General features: G+C 65.1%; 2 protein-coding genes across 8 annotated transcripts in view; both read right to left on the bottom strand.

Annotated features, from left to right (window-relative positions):
- The window catches only part of TNFRSF6B (TNF receptor superfamily member 6b), a 1,820-nt gene extending 722 nt beyond the window's left edge, over positions 1-1,098 (bottom strand). Inside the window, exons 1-2 of the mRNA XM_059407438.1 lie at positions 329-1,098; positions 23-226 (exon numbers count right to left, since the gene is read on the bottom strand). Of these exons, the coding sequence (XP_059263421.1) occupies positions 23-226; positions 329-770 (646 nt within the window). The 5' untranslated portion in view covers positions 771-1,098. The remainder of the gene's footprint in view (positions 1-22; positions 227-328) is intronic.
- Positions 1,099-1,193: 95 nt separating this feature from the next.
- The window catches only part of RTEL1 (regulator of telomere elongation helicase 1), a 28,118-nt gene continuing 5,093 nt past the window's right edge, over positions 1,194-24,218 (bottom strand). For 5 of the 7 annotated variants that reach the window (XM_059407433.1, XM_059407432.1, XM_059407435.1 and 2 more), the window contains exons 7-36: positions 22,149-22,224; positions 21,387-21,471; positions 19,125-19,190; positions 18,282-18,432; positions 15,396-15,434; positions 15,225-15,303; positions 14,436-14,533; positions 13,825-13,880; positions 10,975-11,049; positions 10,769-10,850; positions 8,567-8,699; positions 8,349-8,462; positions 8,221-8,261; positions 7,985-8,070; positions 7,771-7,848; positions 7,304-7,381; positions 6,749-6,895; positions 6,548-6,663; positions 6,271-6,394; positions 6,033-6,180; positions 5,669-5,829; positions 5,075-5,173; positions 3,570-3,768; positions 3,263-3,403; positions 2,683-2,799; positions 2,310-2,543; positions 2,064-2,225; positions 1,884-1,991; positions 1,679-1,779; positions 1,194-1,564 (exon numbers count right to left, since the gene is read on the bottom strand). In XM_059407433.1, the coding sequence (XP_059263416.1) occupies positions 1,484-1,564; positions 1,679-1,779; positions 1,884-1,991; positions 2,064-2,225; positions 2,310-2,543; positions 2,683-2,799; positions 3,263-3,403; positions 3,570-3,768; positions 5,075-5,173; positions 5,669-5,829; positions 6,033-6,180; positions 6,271-6,394; positions 6,548-6,663; positions 6,749-6,895; positions 7,304-7,381; positions 7,771-7,848; positions 7,985-8,070; positions 8,221-8,261; positions 8,349-8,462; positions 8,567-8,699; positions 10,769-10,850; positions 10,975-11,049; positions 13,825-13,880; positions 14,436-14,533; positions 15,225-15,303; positions 15,396-15,434; positions 18,282-18,432; positions 19,125-19,190; positions 21,387-21,471; positions 22,149-22,224 (3,275 nt within the window). In that variant the 3' untranslated portion in view covers positions 1,194-1,483. The remainder of the gene's footprint in view (positions 1,565-1,678; positions 1,780-1,883; positions 1,992-2,063; positions 2,226-2,309; positions 2,544-2,682; positions 2,800-3,262; positions 3,404-3,569; positions 3,769-5,074; positions 5,174-5,668; positions 5,830-6,032; positions 6,181-6,270; positions 6,395-6,547; positions 6,664-6,748; positions 6,896-7,303; positions 7,382-7,770; positions 7,849-7,984; positions 8,071-8,220; positions 8,262-8,348; positions 8,463-8,566; positions 8,700-10,768; positions 10,851-10,974; positions 11,050-13,824; positions 13,881-14,435; positions 14,534-15,224; positions 15,304-15,395; positions 15,435-18,281; positions 18,433-19,124; positions 19,191-21,386; positions 21,472-22,148; positions 22,225-24,218) is intronic. The other 2 variants (XM_059407436.1, XM_059407437.1) reach the window with 2 other exon arrangements.

The raw sequence follows: 24,218 nt of genomic DNA, 5'->3' as shown, positions 1-24,218 counted from the left end.
CCCCCCCCCCGCCCCCGCTCACCTGGCCCCCCGGGCTCCATGGTGCTGAGTGGGAAGCCCGTGCAGTTGGTGCACAGGGCATCGTGAGAGGAGGAGCCTGGCACGTTGAGGACCAGGCCCAGGGCTGTGCAGTTGCGGTGGGGCTGGCAGGGCTCTGAGCGGGAGCTGCTGGCCGAGAAGGTGCCGGGGGGACATGGCTGGCACTGCGTGTTCTGGCTGGGCGTTCCTGGGACGAGGGGAGGAAGGGGTCAGGGGAGACTGGGCTGCTGTCCTCAGTGGCAGCAGACATCCTGGGCCGCCACCCCCCCCCTCCAGCCCTGCTGCCCACCGGGGACAGCCACGCCGGTGCCAGGCGGGCAAGGCGCGTGCTCCAGGCAGAAGCCGGCGTGCGCGAAGAAGCCGGGCCGGCAGCGGCAGGCACGGTTGTGGGTGGCCTGGCAGGGCCGCGCCTCCTCCTCGCGCTCCCCACAAATGACGTTGCAGTAGCGGCAGCGCTCCAGGTAGTTCCAGAATTGGGTGTAGTGACGTGGAGGGCACGCGCTGCACATCGTGGGGCTGTCCCGGCGGCAGGGCCGCTGCACGAAGGTGCCTGGGGGGCACTGGCTGCACGTGAGCCACTCCTGAGTCTCCACGTCCCGCCACGGGTAGGTGAGCTCATCTGCTGCATGTGTGGCCAGAGCCAGCAGCAGGATGGCCAGTGCCCACGGCGGCAGGCCCCACCTCTCCAGCGTCCCCATGGCCCTCCCTGGGGCAGCAGCTCGGCCACCCATGGTGCCAAGCTTGCCTAGGCACTGGCAACCCCCCAGCCGCTGCCACCCCACACTCAGACTTGGGCTGCAGTGGTGGCCTATATAGACTGGCCTTGTCACGCCCTCGGGGGAGGGCTCATCCCCTCCAAGGGGCCTGCTGTGTCCTGGTTCTCAGCCACGTCACCACCCCCACGGCCCCTCCCTCCCCAGGAAGCCCCTTTTCCTCCTCAGTTGGCGCCAGCCTGCTTGGGAACAGAGTCCAGGACCGGGCCTGGGAGGGCGCTCCCCACACCAGATCCGCTGGGGAGCCCCAGGCTCTGCTCCCCCGCACCTGCCCAGCCGGTGGTCCCTCAGTGTGCCCATGCGCGGACAAGGTGGGAGGGGCCCCACTCAGATGCTCACCTCTTCCTTCCCAGCACCCCCAGGCCCCTCGCCAAACCCTGATACAGTGTCAGTGACTTTATTAGGCAGCCGGTCATCCGATTAAAAGCAGGTCCACTGCCCACACACTGGTCCTGCAGAGGAGGCGGGGGCACACAGCCCCCCAGCTTCCTGTCCTGGGCTCGGGACACAGCGGCGGAGCTCCGGATGCTCCACCACCAGCCCACAGGCCCGGGAGGTGAGCCAACCCGCCGCAGGCCCTGGGTGGGGTCTTCAGGGCATCTAGGTGAGTGCAGACCCTGTGGAGAAGCCCATGTCCACAGGGCTGTCAGCCGGCCCCGGGGTCTCCACACTCACTGGGGCTCTGGCCAGAAGACCTGCGTGATGCTCTGCTTCCGGGCGGGGGCGTGACAGGCCGGGCATGTTCTAGAAGCCTGTGGAGACACAGGAGTGCTGCCCAGACCCCGCTACCCAGACTGCCCCCCGACACTCCGGGCGACCAGGATGGGGACAGCTGTTGGATGTGTCCCCAGGGCCCCACTGCCAACCTGGAGGAGCTGACGCCAGCAGGCCCGGCAGCGGTGGAAGTTGCAGGAGGGGCACTGGAAGGGGACCGTGTCCAACGCCCCGCAGCCAGGGCAGGCCAGGCCTACAGCAAGGGGCCGGCGTGAGCGCCCGCGGCTTGTCCGCCCCGCCCCACCCCCACCCCCACCCCCGCAGCCAGCATTCCCGGAGGCCCCTCCTGAGACCTACCGCACTTGGATGGGGCGGGCCTGTGGGGGGTGCTGGGGGGCTGGCTGGGCGTGAAGAAGGCGGAAATCTTGCTCTGGGCCGTCCCACGCTTCTCGCACTGAGGGGCGCCTGGGGACAGAGGAGCCAGACTGACTTCGGTTCGGCCTGACGGGCTGAGTGGGGCTGGGGACGCTCGATTACCTGGCTTGGAAGCACTGAGGGCGAGGCTGGGAGGCACACTGGGGCTCCCCTCCTGGGGGCCTGGCACCCCAGCACCTGTGCTCGGGGCAGCCGGGCCCATCAGGTCTGCGCACGTCTGCCGGAAGCGGTGCTTGTGGTGGGGTCTGAGGAACATGCCGAACCCTGCATGGGGAGGGGGTCAGGGTCAGCCCCGCCCCACTTCCCTCCCCCGCCTCCTCCCGCCAAGGTCCCTCCGGGGCCACTTGCTCTGCAACAGGGGCAAGTCCTCAGGCCTGGACGTTGTGAGTGAGGCCACCACAGCCACCACCTTCTCAAAGTCACTGTCCTGTTTGTACGTGGTCAGTGCCGCCAGGAGCTGGCTGCAGCCTGCGGACCCCAGGGCCTTCCGGACATCTGCCAAGTAGGCGCTCACAGCAGGCTGGCCTTGCTTCTCTGCCCTGGGGGCTCTAGGCCCCTCCTCTGGACAGCTGCTGGGGTCTCCTGGTGAGGAGGTAACAGGTCTCAGACCACGCCAGGGGTCTGGGGGCCCAGAGAGCTCCATGGGCATTCTGGGAACTGCTGCAGAACCAGTATGCCCCCCCACAACCAGGGTCTTCGGTTCTGGTTCAGGGACTGGTACCTGCGGGAGCTGGCCTGGGGACCAGGTGGGGCCTGCCTTGGTTCAGGTGCTGTCCGGGGTCCAGCTGCCCCGCTGCACCCCGAGCCAGGGTCAGCCTGGAGTCACACTCCTTCCCTCCTGAAGACACACAGACACACAAGGAGCCATGCGGCTGGTCCCCGAGGGTCTGCGGTGCTTCCCTGGGAGAAGGCAGGGCTGTCCAAGGGAAGACTGAGACCCACGATCGTCCTCAGACCACAGAAGCGGGACCCAGACCAGAGCCAACTGCTGGTAGGGGACCGGCAGAGACACCCCCCAGTGGACTGAGACCAGAAAGTACACAGGTGACTCTCAGACTGGACGGTCCCCTCCTGGGGGCCAAGCCAGGTCCCCAAGACACCTGTCCTCGAGAAAGTTCCTGCTCAGGATTCAGCCGCTGAATGGGGACAGGAGCCCCCAGGCTCTAGAGGTGCCGGGCCCAGCGGGCTGTGAGACTCGCAACGGGCTGGGCCTGGGCCGCACATACGGGGGCGGGGCGGGGGAGACCCAGGAGCAGTTGCCCGCCCTGCTCTCGGGGGATGGGTTTGAGGGCCCGGCTCACCGCTGGGGGTCTGCGCCGCCGGGGCCCCCCGCCTCTGAGGAAGGCTGAGCTCAGGCAGCGAGCTACAGCCGCGGCCCGTCCGCTGGAGGCACAGCTCCTCAAATCGCTGCTTGTGGTGCGGCCGCACGAACTGGTAGAAGCCTGTGTGGGGAGGGGCGTCTGGGCCTGCGGGCTCCACCGTGCTGAGCTGGGGGGTCTGGGATCACGGGCCACCTGGCCCCACCCTCTCTAGGCAGCAGGGACCACCGCAGACCCTGGTGCCCACCCCCGCCCCCGCAACAGCTGCGGTGCTGCCCCCCCAGGGCACCTTGGAGCAGGCTGTGCTTCTCGGGGTCGTCAGCAAGGAGCGGGCTGAGGCAGGCCAGCAAGGCCTCCAGGTCATCAGAGCTCTTGTAGTCCCGCAGGGCCCCGGTGAAGGTGTGGAAGCCGGCCGGGCTCAGTGCCTGCTTCATGGCCACCATGAACAGCTTGGCTCTGCCCGTCTGCGCACCGGCGGCCGGGCCCTCCTGCCGGACACAGCACAGACGGCCCATCAGGCGGGGCTGAGGTGCTTCGCCGAGGGGCCGCCACCAGCACAAAGACCGACGGCGGAGAAGGGTGCCCTAGTTCCGCGGCCCGGCTGGGAGGCCAGGGGTCACGGCGGCTTCTGCTGAACACAGCCACAGCCCTCAGGGAGCAGCAGAGGCCAAGTGTGGACCTGCCCCCGCCAGGCCAGGGCCTCCCGCTCCTCGGCCAAGCCCCCCTGCGCCTACGCGGCAGACGGCCCCGGCTCGGGGGCAGCCAGCTCACAGAAAGGGGCACTCGGTGACTGCGGGGCCTTCACACATCCCTGAGCCGCCTCTGTGCGGCACATCTCGGGCCCTGACGTGGGACCCTCAGCAAGGAAGCCCGGAAAACAGGGAGGAGGGGTCCAGGCCCGATGCCAAGGCTCCTGGCACCCTGCCCACTTCCCGACAGGAGCAGTGCCCCTCCCGGCCCTGCCCAGTTCTTCCCAGAAGCCAAGGAACATGGACAAAGCAAGTGGTGCATGGGGCTTTCCAGAGCTTTCCCGGCTCGGACTAACTCACCGGCCCTTTCAGTGCTTTCCTCAGAGGCTGGCTGGGAAGCAGACCCTCCCCACGGCGGGGCATGTCAGCACCCACCCGTGAGCACTGATGGCGGGGGAGCTGGCCCGGCTGCAGGCCCCACACCAAACCGGCCTAAGGGCCAGGGCCTGACCTCTGTGCTGGACGCAGGCATACCACCCAAAAAGCACTCTCCCGGAAAAGCAACAGCAAATGCAAGGCCTGAAGCTGAGCACAAGCGTGTGGGCCTCAAAAGCACGGGGAGCCCCCGCAGCTCGGGGACACGCCGTGGCGCCCGGCCACGTGAAGGAGGTCAGACAGGGCAGTGCTACTCGGCTGGGCACAGGCTGCTGCTGACAGCTCCAGGGGCTCGGAAGCGCTCCCTAGGCAAACCGAGTGAAAGACAGGCTTGGGGCCTGGGCGGTGGGGCCCTGGCATGGAGCCGCCCAGATGCCGGGAGCAGCAGGAGACCCCCCCGGCCTGAGCCCAGGGGGCAGGAGGAGGTCCTGGGCACCGCCGGGACAGGCTCAGCCGGAAGAGAGGAGGCCGGCGAGATGCTCGTCTGCAAGTTCCAGCCAGAGGCGGGGGCGGTGCAGGCCTTGGGGAGCCAAGGGCACGGGGCCTCGCTGTGCCCCGGGAAGGTAGCAAGGAGCCCCCCGCCACACGCCCCAGGGCCGGTGTGGGGACCAGGCAGCCTGTGGCTCCCGCCCCCCACCCCGTCCCACATGTGTGCCACTGGCTCCTGTACCTGGCGGCCACCGACCACCCTGATCTTCCTCCTTCCTGCTCTCTGTTCCTGCGCAGGCCTCTTCGTGCGGGGGACGCACCCAGCGGAGAGGTCTCGTGCCTGAGGGTGACATACTGTGGTCCCAGCCATGCCCTCCGAGCCCCCAGAGCCCCCCGGGACACTGCAGGGGCCCACAGCTGGGGAGAAGGGTCCTCTCCTGAGTCGGCACCACTAGCCCCCCTCGCGGGGCTGGGGCTCAGGCTCAGGCGCCGGCGGTGACAAGGGACCAGCACAGGGACTGGCGTGGACGGCAAGGTGGGGGGCTCCACCTCCTGCTGAGGCTGGGCTCACCCCAGGGCCCAGGAGGCAGGGAGGGGCAGGGAGCTTTAGGTCCAGCCAGAGCGAAGGGTCCGGCTGAGCAGCGGTGTCCCCTGACGGCTCAGGGTCCCAGAAAGGGTGGCAGGAGCCGGACAGCGACCGGCCCACATCAAGTCCCGAGGAGCCCACAGGGCCGCATAGGGGAAGCCCCAGCTGACGGCCGGGAGCAGGGCAGGGGCGCGTGGCCAGGAGGTGGCAGAGTTGGGGGGGGTGTGCCCATCTCTGGAGTCCCCGCACCTCCTCCTCCCCAGGGGAGGCCTCGTCCGCGGGTCCCCCGGCCCGCTGCTCGCTGCGCTCTAGGGCGGCCAGCAGTCCCACAGGCCTTGGCTGCGTGAGGCCCTGCGCCCGCTCGTACTCCACACATAGGCTGGTCTCGGCGTCCCCCGCGGCTGGCGATCCTGTGCGGGCACAGGCATCAGCAGGAGAGCCCATGGCAGGGGGCGTGGTTCAAGTCAGGTCCTCCCGTCAGGTCCCCCACTCCCCGCCGGCCGCCAGCAACACTCGGGCTCACCCAGGCACTCTGGTCATTGGGCCCCGAGTGCCACCAGCCCCAGGCCCTCCAGCCCCCCCCCCCCCCCCCCCGTCAGCCAGGCACACACACCTGGGGGTCTCCGCCTCAGGCTGGGGACATGCACGTCCGGACTCTTGGCTTTCCTGGTGGAGAGGGGGCCAGGCGACATGGCCACTGAGACAGCACCTTGTCCCTCATCCAGACTTGGGGCAGCAAGCAGTGGAGCCGGCACAGGCATCTGCACAGTCACGGGGAGGTCAGGGGTCCCTGCAGTCCCTTCCCCTGGGGAGGGCGTGAGCATAGGGCCAGCTGGGCGTTAGGAACTCACCGTTTTCTGAGCAGCACGGAAGAACTGGGCCACGTCCCGAATGATGTGGCCAAAACTGTCATACACCTTGACGTGGGGACGCACCCAGGAAGGCAGCTGGGCTCTGGCGTCCGGCTGGGTGAACCTGGCCGGGGGCGGCTGTCAGCGCCGGAGCTCCACCTGCCACCCCACCCCCCAGCCAGGCCCAGACCCAGCCGCGCAGAGGGAAGGACCAGTGCCCGGTGGGTGCCGTGAGGCTGCAGGGCAGAGGTCCTGTGCGAGCTGGGGAGAGCCACACCTGTGGTCACAGAGGAAGATGGCCCCGTAGTCATGGCGATGCCGGATCACCCGCCCGATGGCCTGATTCACAGCCCTGGACGCCTGCTGTCGGTACCACTCGTGCCCCGAGAGGAGCTGTCGTGGGGGAGGGGACGGCGTTCGGTCACGAGGCCTCCAGTCCCGCCTACCCCCCCCCCCACATAAGCCTGTGGCCCCTCACCTGGCCTCCAGGCCCACCAAGGCTCTTCAGCTCGTCGAGGAACTGCATCTTGAGAACAACTCGCGGGTCCATGCGTGGAGGGTACGGCAGGCCCGTGACGATCACACCTCGGCCGTTCATGTCCGCGAAGTCCAGGCCCTCGCTGGCCTGGGGGGTAGTAGGCACTCTTCCCCCATCTGCCCATGCCCGGAGCCTCAGAGGCACAGGCACCCACAAGTGGGCAGGGAGAGCGAAGCCTCCCACCCTGGGCCAGGCCCTCCGTGGGATTCACAGCCCCCAGGGCCTCTCACAGTCGCGGGACCCCCTACCAACCTTCCCACCCGCAGCCCGAGAGGGACACTCACTCCCAATGCCAAGAGCCACTGCTTGGGGACTGCCCAGCAAGGGACGAGAGGGCTACACCGTCCTGACACATGCTTGCTGGACTTGAGGCCCCGGGGAGAGGGTCAGACCGGCCCATCTCGCAGCCGCCAGGTCCCGCACAGTGAGCTTCCCCCCCAACACAGGCACCCGACGGGCCGGTGAGTGTGGGACCCAGACTCTTGGCAGCCTCACCTTCCCCCGGCACACGGCCAGGAAAGAGGCCCCGCTGGACCCAGGAGCAGCGACTTGTTTGTAGTAGGCGCCCACCACCTGGACGAAGAGACTAGTCAGCTCCTTTGGTTTGCGGGAGCGAGACCCCAGGTCCCACCCCCTGAGATGGAAGGCTGTCCAGCTGGGAGGTGGCCCAGCGGGGTTCCAGCAGCTTCCTCGCGGCACAGGCTCGCAGGCTCACCCAGGGCCTGCTCAGTGCTTCCCAGAAAGCATGGGGGGCCCAGGGCTGGGGGCAAGGGAAGGGGGAGCCTTGCTTCAGGGTCGGCCCCTCAGACACAAGGGCCTGCGGTCATCACCCCCAGGCCCAAACTTCCTGAGAGGAGACAGGTCAGGTCCATGCGAGCCTAGCGCTCGCCAGAGCCGCTGGTCAGGGACAGCGGCCAGCCCAGGGTCGCCGCGAAGGGCCGTGGAGCCCCGACTGTGCAGACCTCGGAGAAGCCGCCTTTGCTCCTCGGCTCCACAAACACAGGCTTCAGGGCCTCCAGCTTCCTGGCAAAGTCGTGGGCCTGTGCGAAGAGATGGGGAAAGGGACGCCCGTCGCGCCTGTCGCACCTCAGAGCAGGGCACGTGCCCCAGCCCGGCCAGACCCGTGGCTGCTTGGGGCTCCCCTCCCGCCGCAGGACACACAGAAGGGGGGCGCACCCGCCAGAACTCCAGGCTCTTCTCCATGACGGGGTAGGAAGGAAAGAAGACCAGGAGCCCGTGCGGCACGACGCGGGCGATGTTGCCTGGAAGGGCCGTGGCTCTGCTCAGCCGGAGGGGTGTCCGCAGGGGCTGCCCGTGGCTCCCAACAGGGAGAGCAGGCATGGCAGGGGCCCCAGGCACCCCGGAATGCGGTGGGAGCCAAGACGGGGCTCAGGCTCCCCACGGGCACTCACCTAGCGCCTTACCCAGGGAGGACAAGCACACATCTGAAAACCTGCACAAAAGCCAGGAGCCCACGGTCACAAGGGCCCTGGCGACTGGCCCGCAGCCTGCCCACCTCCTCGTCCACCAGGCCCCCTACCGTTTGTCAAAGGCAGAACTCAGCTGGGCTCCGTCGGGGCCTTTGGGGACAATCCCCACCCAGATCTGCTGTTTGCTGATGACGTGGGGGTTCTCCAGGCACACGGGGAAAGGGCTGGGAGCAGCGGGGCGGCCCCTGTGAGGTCCTGAGCCCCAGGATCCTCAAGCCGAGGCCGGCCTTGGGACCCCCACCCCCACAGGGCCTGGGGCGACCCTTACATCTGCATCTCCAGAGCCAAGGAGGACACGGGGGCCAGCGTGCCGCTGGTGAGGATGACGGAGCGGACGCCCTGGCGGACCAGCTCTTGCATGCTGTGGCCGGGGCTGAAGCACCAGTAGCTCAGAACCTTCCCTGTGGGACAAGCGGGAGGCTGGGCTGGGCACCCTGGGCCCGGCAGCCCGCACACACAGGTCTGAGCAAGGGGGGCCCTGCCTGAGCCTTGAGCTGAGAGCCCCAGGCCTCGTGGGACTGGAAGCAGATCCAGAGTGGGCACCCAGGGGCAGACACTGGCGTCACCTCTAGAAAGGACAACCGCCCCCAACCCAGACCTGCACAGAGATGGACACGTGGCTGGGAGCACAAAGGACAGGCCGGTGGCTGCCATCATAGGCCACTGGCCGAAGGACACGAGAAGAAAGCAGAACCCAAACTCCGCTCGCCAAAGAGGCAGCAGGAGCCCACGTTCGCCCGGAGGCAAGCGCCGGCAGTGGCGTCACCATCCACATTCGCTGGGGGCCTGTCTCCTACTGGCTCCCAGCAGGTTCTGGAAGCTTAGGGCATCACAAGAGCACGAGCAGAACGACCTCAAACAGGGGCCTAAAGTCCAGGCTCGCTCACGGGGCAGCAGGAACACGTCCCGTAAAGAGCAAACCACTTTCTGGGGCCAGAAAAGCCTTTGCCACCTTCGGGTCGGGATCAGCCCTGTGACAGGGAAGGCTGTGGGGGCCGGGAGCCGGCCCTTCTCTGTGCAAGGCCCGGGGACACGGCCGGCCCGTCCACACTCACGCACATCCTAGCTTCTCGGTAAGGCCAGCAAGGAACCAACTTCCTAAAAACGCCCCAGCCCAGGGAGCGGCTATTTCTGAGAACTTACCTGTTCTCTGAGCTGCCCAGAACACGGGACGCCACACCCCACTTGGCCTTGGTATCTACACACCCTGCCCATGTCTAAGTCCCATGGAGAGAGAACTCCGATGTAGAGAGAGGCCTCGGGTGCTGGCATGAACCGCTTCCTGTGACCTCACAACTAATGAGTGAGGGGTGCACTGGCCTCCCCGGCTCTCACGGAAGCTACTTCCTGCTCTGAAAGGCCAGGTGACCCGCCAAGGTCACCCTGTGAGCCTCCCTGGTTGGCGCTGGCCTTGCCCATGTTCCCAGCCCTGCTTTTCCTGTGCAAGGGCACGGCTCCAAGAGGGACCGCAGCCGGCAGGTCGGGAAGGGGGGTGGGTGGGGCCAGGGGTTCGGCCTGGAACACAGGCAGGCAGGGCCACCACTGATGAGTGCCAAGGACAGGAGGCACAGCTGGCCTTAGGACCCACTGCCCGGCATGTACTCTGCAAACCCCACTCAAAACACCAAGTTGCGGGGCACCTGGGTGGCTCAGTGGGTTAAGCCTCTGCCTCTGGCTCAGGTCATGATCCCAGGGTCCTGGGATCGAGCCCCGCATCGGGTTCCCTGCTCGGTGGGGAGCCTGCTTCCTCCTCTCTCTCTGCCTGCCTCTCTGCCTGCTTGTGATCTCTGTCTGTCAAATAAATAAATAAAATCTTTAAAAAAACAAAACCAAAAATCTCCCAAGTTGCAATGGGTGCTGAACTCTGCCTGGGGTGGTCAGGACGCTCGCCAGGGCTGGAAGCCATGGGGACAGACACCCTGGCCGAAAGACCAGCTACACCAAAAGCCACAGGATGTCTGGCACAGACCCCACCCTCCTGTGTCACAGCAGCCCCAGCTCGAGGACATGCAGAAGCCAGTACGACCGACAACATGGAGAGAGCGTGATGTGGGGCAAGGCCTGACCTCCCAGGGGGGCCAAGAGAACCGGCACCGCAGGAACCTGGGGGCCAGCAGACACGATCGTGGGGCCCGAACCCGCCCCTCCCGGGCCTGCTGGGTGGGATGACACTCAAGCAGCACACCCGGGGTGACGAGAACGTGCCCAGGCCTCCTGCGGGCAGGCCCCACGTGCGGGGGACTGACCGCAGCCCAGCTCGGCAGACTCCCGGCAGGTGAGTCCAGACAGGCTCTGGGCCATCGGCCCGCACTGAAGTCTTTCTCCAAGGGCCCTGGCAAGGCATGAGCTGGAAGGTCACTCGGAGCAGGTGCACTCAGGGCAGGGGCCTGGAGACCCGCAGCGAGACCTCGGCTGCGCTGAAGCGGAGTGGGGAGTGGGTTCCTTCCTCCCCCCGCAAGGGGCACCATACCTTGCTTTCTGGCTGCTGTGCTGTTCCAGGCGTCTGACCGCTGAGCCTTCCTCTGGTGCCCGACATCAGGGTGGATATGTACCTGGAGGGACAGAATGGACAGGGACCCTGAGACCCAGCCCAGGAATCCCACGTCCTGGGGGCAGCCCTCACCTGTAGGATTGAGAACCCCACCCAGAGCTCCCTGCCCGGGAGGCAGCCCCTACCTTGTAGGACTGAGAGACCCCAGGCCCCACCATGGAACCGGGCACGCCCTCAGCGGGGTCTGTAGTGAACACAGTCTGGAAAGCGGGTGTGGGGGACAATGTCAGCAGGACACAGCGGAGGCCACCACTCCTGCCAAGTGGTCCCCACACAAAAGAGATGGACGCTCAGGGCGCAGTAACCCCCTGCCCCAGCCCTGAGCGGCCCGCACCCTCCTGGGGCACCTGTCCGCTCCCCAATCCCTGCAGGCGCCCTCCTCGGCAGCCGGTCCACATGCTCTCATGGGGTGCAGGCGTGGGGCCGTCGGGGGGGCAGGGGAAGGACCTAGTTCACCCCAGAAGTGAAAGGGTAAAAGTGACCCCGAACTCAAGTAACAGGAGCCGTGCCCTCGCCCGGGGCAGCGAGCTGAGAACATGCCACTGCTGGGGACATGCCGCCTGGGGACACGCCGCCTGGGGAGCAGGCACGGGCGCCGCAGGCTGCAGACACCATCGTGCTCGCTTAGAATCCCCACAGGAGCAGGTGACAGACTTTCAGAACTAAAAAGAAAACCAAGTCAGACAGCAGCCTCGGTGACCAACAAAAAAATCAGGAAGGGGTGCCCCATCCTGCCTGATGCCCGGGCCACGATGGGGCCGTGCCAGGGGCCTGAGGACCACTGGCTTCCTGTCGGAGCCGGCTCAGCAGGGGAGCGGGTCCCACGCCATCCTGCGGCGCCAGTCCTGTCCCTCCCACAGCTTCCAGCCTGCGTCAGCCGCAAACGCCTGTTCTTGGGCTCCCTGGCGACGCGAATGTGGGGACACCCAAGGCTTCAGCTTGGCAGCCCCTTGCGCATTCACCACAGCCCGCTGACCCCCTGAGGTCCCGGGCTGGCCCAAGGCACCCACCTTGCCCCAAAGCCGGCTGTGGGGACTCTCCCCGGCAGGAGGGGACACGGCAGAGTGAGACGCAGGCCCACAGGCAGCACCAGGTGGCCACGGACACTGAGCCATCCGCCAGGCCTGCTAAGAGCAAGGCCTAACGCACGGGGTCAGGGGTGCTCGGCCCCAGCGCGCAAACTGGAGCTCTGGGCAGGGAGGGCCAGGGGCCTAACGGCCAGGAGCTGCAGACGGGGCACGGGGGGCCCAGAGACCTGACAGTCACAAAGGGCCGTGGCTCCGGGCAGCAGCAGTCTGGAGTGCCTGCTGTCCCCTCACAGAAGTGCCCGGAGGACGGCAAGACAAAGCCGGGCCCCTGGGGGACAGGGCCAGCCCTCACCACACTCGAGGGCACGGAGCCCCGGCGCTCAATCACAGCACCGGCAGGGGCTCGGCAGGTCTGCGGGACACACCCCCTGGGCTGTGGGGTCGCCCCCTCCTGACAGCCCCTCCTGGTCTCCAACATCGGGCCGTACAGACAGGGCAGCTGCCATAAACGAGGCCGTGCCTGGACCCGGGGCCCGCCTCCCTCTGGGCCCTCGCAAGGGGGCACCCTGGGAGCCGGGGCCTCCCCGGCCAGGCCCTACAGCACGGGCACAAGTGCCTGGCTGGCAGTCCCTCGCACCACACAGCCCAGGGCCTCCTGTGTCGTGGTTTCACTGCGGACCTCTGGCCACCAAAAAGTTCTCTTCCAAAAGGCCTAGCAAGGCGAGAGAGGGCCCTCAGCCGGGCTGGCAGCCACCCAACCGAGAGACACAGAGCCTGGCTTGTCCACTTGAACCAAGGAAATGGCTCAGCTGGGCCCGAGGACGGCTGGACACAGGTCAGAACACTGGGGGGCAGGAAGCATCCATGTCCACAGACCCTGAGGTGTGTCCTGTCCCTACTGGTTGCCCGGCCAGGGAAAGAGACGGTTTGTACGTGGCAAAAGGGGCTCAGCGAGCCCTGGGGGCCGGTCCCCACCCAGAAGTGGACGGCAGAGGACGTGCTGATCACGCCTGCCAACTTGGAGCGCCAGGCCCGTGGGCCCCACCTGGGTTCGCAGGCACTGCCAACGCACTCACCCCCGAAGTCTGAACGCGTCTCTGCGTGGGCGGGACCAGGGCCCAGATATGGGGTTGGGCGGACAGAGCCTATGCCCTTTCGTTCTCTAACTGGCTCATGCTCGGACTTTCCTCTGAAAAGCTGGTCAAGAAATAACTTGAGGAGGGAGCGCCTGGGTGGCCTCGTTGGTTAAGCGTCTGCCTTCGGCTCAGATAATGATCTTAGAGCCCCAGGACTGAGCCCCGGATCTGGCTCCCTGCTAGGGGGGAGTCTGCTTCTCCCTCTGCCCCTCCCCCTGCTCCTTCTCTCTCTCTCTCTCAAGTAAGTAAATAAAATATTAAAAAAAGAAAAAACAGGGGCTCCTGGGTGGCTCAGTGGGTTAAAGCCGCTGCCTTCAGCTCAGGTCATGATCCCAGAGTTCTGGGATCGAGCCCCGCATCGGGCTCTCTGCTCAGCAGGGAGCTTGCTTCCTCCTCTCTCTCTCTGCCTGCCTCTCTGCCTGCTTGTGATCTCTGTCAAATAAATAAATAAAATCTTAAAAAAAAAAAAACAAAAAACCAGAAGAAGTAACTTGAGAGAAAGTGAGGGCAGCCGGCAGGGAGCAGACACTGAGCTGATGGGAACACCAGGGGACTCCCCCAGGCCCTCGGCCCACCTGCCCCGGAGCACCTATCCTGGACAGGACTGACCAGAACAGCCAAGCGTGGCCTCTCCCTCAGGGCCCAGCAGTGTGCCTTCAGGGCCAGAGGAAACACGCGTCAGGGGCCGTCGATTCGAAGCCTAGGTCTTGCCCCGCCAAGACTGAATCAGTAACAGCTCCAGGATGAGAAAGCAGCCCTGAACCCCCGTCAGGAAAAAGACGCTGCATCTTTGCCGCAAGGCCGCTCCTACCTGGATGATGTCCGAGAGCTTCTGCAGGCCCGCTGTGCTGGTCCACGGCCCCGCACCTGTGGGAGCAGCCGCTGGCCATCCCCCCCCCCCCCCAGGGGAGCCCGCCCCCCCCCCCCCTTCAGGACCCACGAGCAAGCTCAGCCTCAACCCCCTGTTAGTGTGGGCCGTGCCCTCGGGGGGTCAGTGGCATGAGAAAAAGAGGCTCTGTGGTCGGGCAGGGCTGGGGCTGCCAGGCCACCCCCAGGGTTGGAGGACAGCAAGGCTGGTCAGAGATGACAACAAGACCCACCCAGCAGAAAGGGGCCCGCGGTGCGGCCTCGGCCTCAAGGTGGAAACAGGAGGGGGAGGGGGACGGTGAGGAGAGAGGCTGGCGGGACCCGTGGCCCACTGGCCGCCACGTCCCTCACCGCTCTTTCTTTAAAGGGGCCGACCAGGAAACAGACAAGCTGGGCTGGGCTTTATAAAACACGCCCGTCCAGCGGCACTGATGCCCGGACATCGCAGTCAGGAAAGGAGCTCCGGAGTGACCTTCTGTGGCAGGCCACGGCCCTAGGACAAGGCCCGGTGTGGGAGCCAACACAGGGGCAGCTGCAGGGCAGGCTGGGACTCACGTCCTGCCAGGTGCTGGATGATCTGGTCCAGGGAGTCGAGGATGCAGCCTTTCGTCTGAAGCGTTATCTGGGCCTCGGCAAACAGCTCGAAGATGTAGCTGTGGAGGCGAGAGGCTCAGGCAGGGCCCCGGGCTAGGCTCAGGAGCTGCTGACAGCCAGAGGCCTCTGAAGTTCCCTTCCCTCGGACGCCGGAGCGGAGCCCTCTCCCGGCCAAACCCAGAGGTGAGGGAGGCCTGTGCCCTCGGGAGCCCTGAGTATGGAGGAAAAGGCAAGCCCCCAAGGGCAGCTCTGGGAGACAGCAAGTCCTGCCGTCTGGGCCTCGGTGGCGTGGGTGGCGCTGGCCGAGGAGCCTGGCTCATCTGTGAAACAAGTGGGAGCCCTGCGAGGCTCCGAGCACAGCGCAGCAGACGGGCCTGGGAAGGAGGCAGGCAGCAGTGCTCCAGCTCATTCTAGAACATTCCGTGCCTCTAGAACCCGCGCCCGGATCAGAGCTACCACCAACCCCAGGACATGATCCCTTGTCTACCTTCGGGAGACACACCCAACCGCCCTGTGCCCTGGTCAGAGCCCTCCCGGACCACGGAGGCTGCAAGGGGTAGCTGGCGGGGTGGGGGTGGGGGGTGGCCGGGCCAGTGGCCACGCCTGTGTACACAGCACCCCCAAGACTCCCAAGACAACCTAGCGCACAGACAGCAGCCCCTCACGGGCCGCTGAGACCCACCCAGACCTGGGCGTGGGGGCGGGGCCGGCGGACCACAGGGAGAGCCTGGCGCACCCACAGTCCTCTACCTCCCTGGCTTGGTGACGCCGCTGTGGTTCCCAGGCAGCTCAACAGCGTCGATGGCCCCCTCCAGGCGAAGCAAGATCGCTGTGGGGCGAGGTGTCCGTCAGGTGTGCCCCCCCAAGCTGTGGCGTCAGGTGTGCCCCCCCCGCCAGCTGTGGGGGAGGGGCGGCACTCACTCTTGAGCTTTGCGATGTCTTGCAGCTCCAGGTGCAGCCCTGGGGGAGCAGCAAACACATGGTCAGGCTACTTCCACCCCCTGGGCCCCAAAGAGCAGGAATCGGGCTGGGTTCCTGCCTGTTCCTCCAAGTGGGCGTGGCACAGAGACACCCACGGACAAGCGCACGAGGCTCGGAGATCCGCACAGCCCGCACGGGGGCCAGCAGCAGCAGTGCGAGTGCAGGGACACGCCGTGGGCACGCTCACGTGTGGGGACACACTGCCTGGCCCGGTCCACCGGAGACCCAGCCAACGACTGAGCCAGCAACAAACAAGGACCCCTGTGCCCACATGGTGGATTCTCGAGAGAACACCCCCCAGGAGACGAGACGGGGCTCCCTGGAAATGTGGCTGATGGCCAGGGTGGGACAGGAAGCACGGGGAGGGAGTGGGCAGCCCCCGGCCCCCTTCAGCGCCTGGTGGGGCCACGGGAACGCTAAAGAAGGGACCCCTGAGTTCAGCGATGACGAGGCTTACGGAGGACGGACACCACCGTCTGGGTTTAAACACAAGTACACCGACGACATTAAGAACTACTCTCCTCCTGAGAGGAACAAGTCAGGATTAAATCCAAGCTCCCAAACCAGAACACCGGAAGAATGTCCCGCATCCACCCAGCCTTTCCTGTGACAACCATGCCACAGAGCAACAGCTGCGGCGAAGAGCGTCTTCATAAAACCGTCCCTCCCAGTAAACGGCGGGACACGGTTGGCGCATCACCGTCTCGCCTTCCCCCAGCACGGAGCCCGACGACATTCCCGCAGACACGGCAAGAACCAGACCCAGCACGCCTCCCAACGGGAAGACACGCCACCCCTCGGCCTGGCCTGTGACGAGAGGCCTCAGGAGAAGCCACGCCGTCCTCGATCTGCCGCCACGGGGGCCCCTCGGCGTGGCCCTGCCGCCCGCCAGCGGTGCAGGGCCATCTCGGGCCCGCCTCGTGCCTCCGCGCGCTGACCACGGGGACGTCTACTCTGAAGCAGCGTCTCTTCCTGACTCTTGCCTCTTTCTGACTGGGTTGTCTTCTCCTCGAGTGGTAAGTTTCTGAATATATTTTGGATACAAACCCCTCATCAGACCCACCAGAAATCCCTGCCGTAGAGGGTGTGAGAACGTGCGTCCGTGTGCTCTCCCCGACCCCAGCACACCCAGGAGAAAAGCAGACACCTCCCAACTAAGGCACACCCCACAGAAGGCTTCACCGCCCACCGTGGAGGGTATCACGAACAGGCGAGGTGCGAGAAACTCCGACCGGCACGGCTGCAGAGGGTGGCTGGCGCCCTGGGGTTTCCGGAGACAGAACTAGGACATCACACCCGGTAGGACCACCACATCCAAGCCAAAATACGCATTCCTCAAACAACTGGAAAAAACGTTCCATTTCACTTCTGAGAGAAAAGCACATCAAAACCGCACTGAGAGCCGTTTCCATCTGGGAGACTGGCGCGCGTGCAAAAGCCAAGGTCGCACCCTGCTGGCCAGGCCCCCCAGCCGCCACACAGGCCGGCTTCAGCAGCACAGCGGCGCGCTTCCGGCTGCCCCCAGCCCCGAGCCCCAGCATGCACCCGGGGTTGTGTTCGCCCCCAGGTCACTCGGGGAGCCCTGCTGGTCCTCACGGAATGCTGGCAACAACCCAGTGTCCCACAGACGGACCCAGGCAGGGAGGCGGCAGCTGAGGAGAGGGGAGCTTCTGTATGGAGGGGGCTCTGCAGGGCGCATGAGGAATGAACACAGCCAAGTGCAAGCGCACGTACAAGGGACAGCACGGCTCCGTGTGCAGCAGAGAGGAGTAAACTAAATGTGCTCGTGTCCGCTCCTTCTGGGGGGAAACAGAGCCCAGCAAGGACAAACCAGAACCCAGCAAGACGCGTCCCTCAGGTGTCTTGACTTCCAGAACCACGGTCCCATGTCAGACACCCCAGGGCAACCCAACTAATAAAGTCAACAAGAAGCAGCACGGAGTAAGAAATGACCCTAAGATGACCACACAGCTGCAACGGGGGGCCACGGAGGGGCAACCACGGAACCGCAGCACCGTCTTCTGACCGGCACTCAGCCTCAGGCCAGGAAGGCTCCAACACGCAGCTCGGGGAAGCAAGCTTTCCTTCCTCACGGTGGGCATCTGCTCTCCGGAAGACCGCGGAAGCTTCAGGAGCGAACCGACAAATGAGACGACAAGGAATCCTCACTAGCACAGGAAGGACGGAGACACCGAGGAGGCTGGGGAGCGAGCGGGCGCGGGCGCTGCGCCGCTGCAGGCGGGCGGGCCACCCCGTGCTGCGCAGGGCAGCAGCGGGTCCCCGGGCTCCAGGAGCGAGAGGCATCCAGACGTGAAGCCCATCACTGTGTGAACGCCACAGCCATCATTAATTCAGGGAGGAAGTGCCCACGGATGCCACAGGCTGCTTAGGAATTACAAATGGAAGAAGTAACTTCACAGCAGAGAAATCTGGCAGTCATCACTTCACGGGGTGATCAGAGTGGGCGTCGACGCAGGGGCCAAGTCCACACTGAGCAGGGAGCCCGACGCAGGGCTCGACCCCAGCATCCTGGCAGCATGGCCTGAGCTGAAGGCAGCTGCTTAACTGACGGAGCCGCCCGGGTGCCCCTACTTTTCATTTGTATACAGTCTATCCCGACTGGGAAAGTACAGAAAGGTCTTGACAAAATGTTGGATTGGCTGGGTGGCACCTACTTCCTGGTCTGTGAGGCCCCGAGGAAACTCGGGAAGAAGTCCATACTGTCTCCAAACAATGACCTGAAGGGCGGGCCCTGGGAAGACTCGGGCCTCCAGGACCCCCGAGAGCACCTGGCGGCCCGTCTCTCAGTCCCCACTGTGAGCTCACCTGGGTCGGCAGCCGTGCTGAACTCCACGTGGAGCTCGCCCTGCTGGGCTGCCTTGGTCTGCTCCTCCAGAAGCTGGTCTAGGACATCCAGTCCGGAAGCCAAATCATGCGGGGTCAGGTCAAAGGACGCCGTCTCCTCGCACATCTTCTCCTGGGAGTCCGGACACATCCATCAGGCTACGGCCAAACGGGGGCAGGGACTCGGGGACCCAGGAAGCCGTGGTGGGGTAGGGGTACAGGCTACTGGAAGCCCCATCCCACCACACATTTAGAACAGAAATTTCTGGGGGTGCCTGGCTGGGTCCATCAGAAAAGCATGCAACTCTGATCTTGGGGTCATGAGTTTGAGCCCCAAGCTGGCTGTAGAGATTACTAGAAAAAATAAACTTTAAAAAATAAATTTCTGGCTTTTCTCCTAAGTCAGACCCGGCCCACTAGACCCATGGTACCATCCCCCATGATAACAAGTGCCTGGAACCACGTGGAGGCCTGAGGGCGGCTGCTGCCGTCCCGGGACACTAGGCTCCAGAGCACACAAGTGGCCTTCCTCCCCTGTCCTGCTCAAGAGCAGCCGTTCCTGGAAACACAGGGCCCTGAGCAGAGACCACAGCAATGCGGCGGAAGGGCAGAGGGAACAGGGAGGGACCGGCTGTGGTCACCAGTGGGCAAGCGTCAGGTTAGGCGGCCACCGAGGGACAAAGAGAACCAAGCAGGGGCTGTGAGTTCGGGATGGGACGGGCCACAGGGCCGGCCAGCACACCCTGCCCAGACCTTGGACAGAAAGGTCTGCACTGCGCTCTGCAGGGGCGCGGGGGAGGCAGCGGAAAGCCACTGGGCACTCACCACATTGTGAGCTTCATCAAAAATCACAACCGTCCCCTTCAGGTCAATGCCGTGGGCTCGGCGACTCTGCAGCAAGAGGGGAAGGATGCCAGGCTGGGGCCGAAAGGCTCAAGGCCAGCAGGGGACGCCCCCTCAGGCCACGCCCGCCTGGATCTCCCCACCCACTGAGCTGGACGTCAGGTGTCCCTTCTGGCGACACGCAGCCCGAGGGATCGGGCGTGTGACCCCACAGATTGCAGCCACACAGCCACGGGAGGGAGGAGGCCCAAGCAGGGCTTGGGCTGGTGCTGACTTGCGGTGGACCTGGGTGGGGTCAACGCCAGTATTTCTTTACTTCAGCTGCTTTTGAGGTCCAATTCTCCTAAAAATACAGTGTCCGTTTTACATGTGCAGGCGGGTCTGGACAAAGGCAAGCACTGCGCCGTCAGCACGAGGAGAGCAGACCTGCTCACCTCCCCCTGCCCGAGGGCTCTGACCATCCTTGTGAGCGGGGAGCAGCTCTGCCTTTCCTGGGCTGTCCTGGAAACAGAGTCAGGCAGCAGGGCTCGTCCAACAGCCCATGGGCAGTGTGCACGGAGACCCACGTGTGTCGCTGATGTGTGGCCACAGCTCAGCCCTCCTCACGGCTCGTGGCGCTGTTTTTTGGACACCTGCTGCCGATGGATGGGGCTGTTCTTAGTGTGGACCACAGATAGCAAGGCTCTGGCCCTGGCTGCTCCCCTCGGGTGTGCTGTTGGAGCGGCACCCCACCTCACATGGCGAGCAGAGGAGCCCAGCATGGCCCTGCGTCCTCGGTGGACAGTGGCCACCGGCCTCCTTCCGGACACTCTGGTGGGAGCACAAGGCCATCCCCCTGTGGCTTGAACCTGCATTTTCTCCAGACCAGCAGTGCTGCACACTCTCCACACACGGGCTGACTTGGCCGCCGTAGCTACCTTCCTCGGGGATGGCCGGTCGAGTGACAGAGACGCCACCCAGAATCGGGCGCAGTCCACAGTACCAGGAAAACTCTCCCTTGGTGACTCGCTGCCATTTTCTTAATTTTCCCCTCCTCTTAGAAGTCAAGGCTTCCGATCGTGGCGACTCCAACGTGGAGTTCTCTGGGGTCGGCGCGTGGTCTGTGTGAGCGAGACCAGGCCCACCTCCCGGCTCTGTCCTGGAGGAGCTCTGTGCGGCCGGCTCTTCCATCCGGGTTGTGCAGCGTCAGAGAACTGCTGAAATTCATTCTCTTCCAAACAGACATCTGATTCCAGCACCAATTTTTAGAGAAAAAAGTCCCAAACCTTTCCTTTCCCCGCTGAAAATATCTAAGCAAGCTTTCTGAAAACCAACTGCAACCCGTGGGGGCGTGTCTCGGTGGCACTGCCGTGTGACCGTGGCCAGCAGCTTGGTCTGTGCACTGCAGCCCGTCCTGCAGCCCCCACCTCCAGCCTCTGTCGTGGCTACCTTGCTCCCTTCCGCCCTCGGCCATTCCAGGTCCGCCAGATGATCGCATCGTCAGGCCCAGGGCACCATGCTGGGGTGGGGCCGGCCAGGCACCAGTGCGCCCCACGCTCTGCGCAGGGTCCGGACTGCTTTAGAGCCGCCCTCACCGTGCCCACGCTCCGCTTCCTCCTGCTCTCTTCATGGCCTCTAAAGGCTGCCCTTCCTCGGAGACATCCCTGCCCTAGGGCGCCAACCCCAGCCCCGGGCTCTGCTCCTCTCCACTCCCGCCGCTGAGCACCTGCACCGCCCGCGCTGGCTAACTGCCCACACCACGGTCGTGCTGGACCAGTAAGGCCCCGGGCGGCGACGCGTCGTCCACCCTGCCGTGGCAACACGAAGGCCAAGCCGCCGCACACATGGGGCATGAGGCCCGCATTCGAGCACGGGGGGTGTGCGAGGATGGGTGGACACGTGCATCTCAAGAGACGGCTGCAAGGGAGGCCCGGACCACACACTCAGGGCTACCTCACTGGGCCCACCTGGGAAGAGACAAGCCGAGCCGCCAGGACAAGGCCAGGGACTGGCCTCGGATGCAGCCACTGGGCTGCCTCACTCCATCAGCCCGCCCACTCCCAGAGAGCCTGGAATGGCAGCCCCCGGCCCCATGCTGGTGACAGCTGTCCCCAGGGCAGGGAGGGAGGCGGAGGCCTTGCACACACGCCTGCAGCTCTGCAGCTCTCTCTCAGACACTGAACCACTGAGGCTCTGCAGTCCTGCATGAGCCCAGGGACGCCACCCAATACCAACAATCGTCAGCTGCAGGGGCCAAGACCTCACCTTGGCGTCCAACAAGTAGTTGTATGGCATGAAGATGATGTCGGCTTGCTGCTTCAGGTTCCGAGACAGGTAGTACGGGCACAGGCTGCGGAGGGGAGGGAGGCACATGCTAGAGCCACGGGGGAGGTCCAGGCCCTCGGAGGGGCTCCCGCTGGGCGGCGGCCAGGCTGCACGCCGCGCCCTCTGACAGGCAAGCAAGAGGAAGGAGCCCCGTGCTGCACGGGGGCTCAGACGGGAGCCGGGGCCTGGGGGCTGCAGAAGGGCTCACTGCGTGACGGTTCACGCCACCAGTTTTCAACCACGGCAGCGGATCACCTGTTAAAGAATCAACATAAACAAAAAACCCCAATCCTATTCCTGGGTAGAGAACACGGCAATCAGAAAGAAAACGCCCAGTCCTATCTTTGCACAACCCAACGTCCTGAAGCGATTAGATATCGACACAAAAATCGGAAAAGCACGCGGGTTCTGTGGAAACCAGACGAGTGGAGAAGGCTGGCGCCGTGCCCACTGGCCGCTGGAAGCCGAAGCAAGTCCGTCAGGAAGCCGGGGCTGCCCGGCAGCGCTGTGGTCACCTTGGCAGCAGGGACAGCTTCCCTGCTGCCCCGGTATTCAAAACCACTATTTTCACACCAAACCACCATTAATTTTACGATTAGTCAAGGGAGCAAAGCAAAGGAAGTGGCGGGCCCGGCCTTGTCATGGCAGAACCTGTTCCAGAAGGACGGACGGGCGGCTGCTGTCTGGCTGCAGGGGTCTTACCTATGCTTATTCCCACTTCTGACCAGGTCCTCAATGTCCAGGATGGTGGTAGCTAGCTCCCGCTCCAGGCTCTTCTCTGAGGACACAGGCAAGAACAAAGACACGTCCTCAGGCCCAATGAGTCCCCGCAGACCCCAGAGGAACACCCAGGCAGTGACCCTTCCTCCAGGCAGGACTAGGGCACCCAACCACCTACGGACTCACCAGAGAATTCCTGGTCTAAGACTGTGAGTGACCTTGGAAGGGCCCCAGACCTGAAGTAACCCTCCGGGGGCCCGGCTCTCTACCTCAGGAGGGAGCTGCTGGCCTGAGACCAAGCAGTGACAGGACAGGGGACCCCAGGGGACAAAGGGGGATGTGCAGCCCCTCAGCCAGTCTCTAGATGCCCTCGAGGCTGTGCCTGGAAGCATCTGTCCTATAATTAGGCTTCGGTCTGGCCACAATTAGCTTTCTCTCTTCGCCTCCCCGCAAAGGCCAACAGTGCAGGAAGACAGATCTGAGGCCGGCCGGAGGGAGGTGGGAGCCCCGAAGCAGAGCCCACTCGATGCCTCACAGACCCGTGATGGCCGCCCGAGAGAAGCCCGACTCCCTGCCGGCTGCACCGGGGGCCTGGGCCAGAAAAGAGCTAAGAAGGGCCCCCAAGAACCCCCTGAAGAGCTGCCTTCACCCAGCCCCTCAGGAGCCCACACCCAGGCTGGGAGGCCCAGGGCTCGTCTCCTCGAACACACAGTCCGGAGGCCCAGGACAGCCTCCTGTGGAAACCGGCTCCTGGCTCTTGGCCCCACTGGGGCAGGTCCTGGGCCCCGCCCTTCGCTGCAGAGGCTAGAACACATCTTGGCGGGGACCTTGGTGGTGACCGAACCCAAAATGCCCCCTAGGGACAGCAGGGAGAGAAGAGCTGTGCGCTGAACGGCACAGCCGCAACAGAGGAGCCTGTCAGCGGGCTCTGCAGCAGGACGGCCGAACGCAGCAGCCTCGGGGGGGCGGAGGCTGAAGAGGAGGGCTGCAGCCAGGCTGACCCCAGCACGCAGATGCTGCAGGCAGCGAGCACGGCCCTTTGCCTGCGCCCCCAGACAGAAGCCAAGGAGAACCGAGCTCCGCACCTTTCTCTTTCCTCCCACAGGTTCCTCTCGGACCCCTTCTGGAGTCGGCTCACTCGCCCCAAGGGTGCGCAGCTGCTGGCGTTGTGGCCAGCATGAGCGGTGGCCCCGCACATCCCATGGCAGGCGGCAGAGGAGGCTAAGATGCAGTAAAGACGCACAGGAGCCAACAGAGCAGGAAGGCTGGGGACCTGGGCATGACCAACGAAGCCTGGAGCCAGCTGCGACAGGGCCCTCAGTTTGCCATGCACGGGGCGCGGTAGGGGCAGGGGCTGCAGCCCAGGAGGCCACACACCTGCTCCGGCACTGCCTCCACCTCCACTGTGAGCGGGAAGTGCCCCTCAGTTCCCGCCTCTCCTCCGGACTCCTGACCCTCCCCCCCACCCCTGTTCCATCACCCACCGGATACACAGTATAGCTGACAATAGTCCAAGAGCAGGGCAGTGCCGGAGTGGGGCGGCGCGGGGGTGGGGCGGTGGCGCAGGGGTGGGGCGGTGGCGCAGGGGTGGGGCGGCGCGGGGGTGGGGCTGTGCCTGTGTGGGGTGATGCGGGGAACTGCACTGCAGGTGAGGGCTGGAGAGCAGAGAGCTGAGCCACAGAGAGCTGCTTTAAGGGGATGGAGCAGTTCCCACCAAGCGTTGCTCAAAGGCTCGGGCCGCAGTGACCAGGGTACCAGCAACCCACCCCTTTGCCGAGAATGTGGACAGAGGCAGCTGCAATGGGGCAGAAAGACAGGACTCCACCGAGCACCACAGGTGCGGCCCGAGGCCTATGAGACAGCAGGACCGGGCCAGGAGAGCAGGGGACGGAAGGAGGACAAAGCCAGGGGGGAAACGCCTTGGAGGCTTCCTGACACCCACAAGCCTCACACAAACACAGCAAAGCAGAGCCACTCAGCCAGCAGCCTCCCAGAGCAGGGCACGAGCCACCACCAGGCCACAGCGGTGGGCGGCTGCTCTCGTGCAGGGTC

The sequence above is a fragment of the Mustela nigripes genome, chromosome 7, assembly GCF_022355385.1.
Source record: "Mustela nigripes isolate SB6536 chromosome 7, MUSNIG.SB6536, whole genome shotgun sequence".
Classification (NCBI taxonomy): Eukaryota; Metazoa; Chordata; class Mammalia; order Carnivora; family Mustelidae; genus Mustela; species Mustela nigripes.
This window is presented reverse-complemented; position numbering and strand designations above follow the sequence as displayed.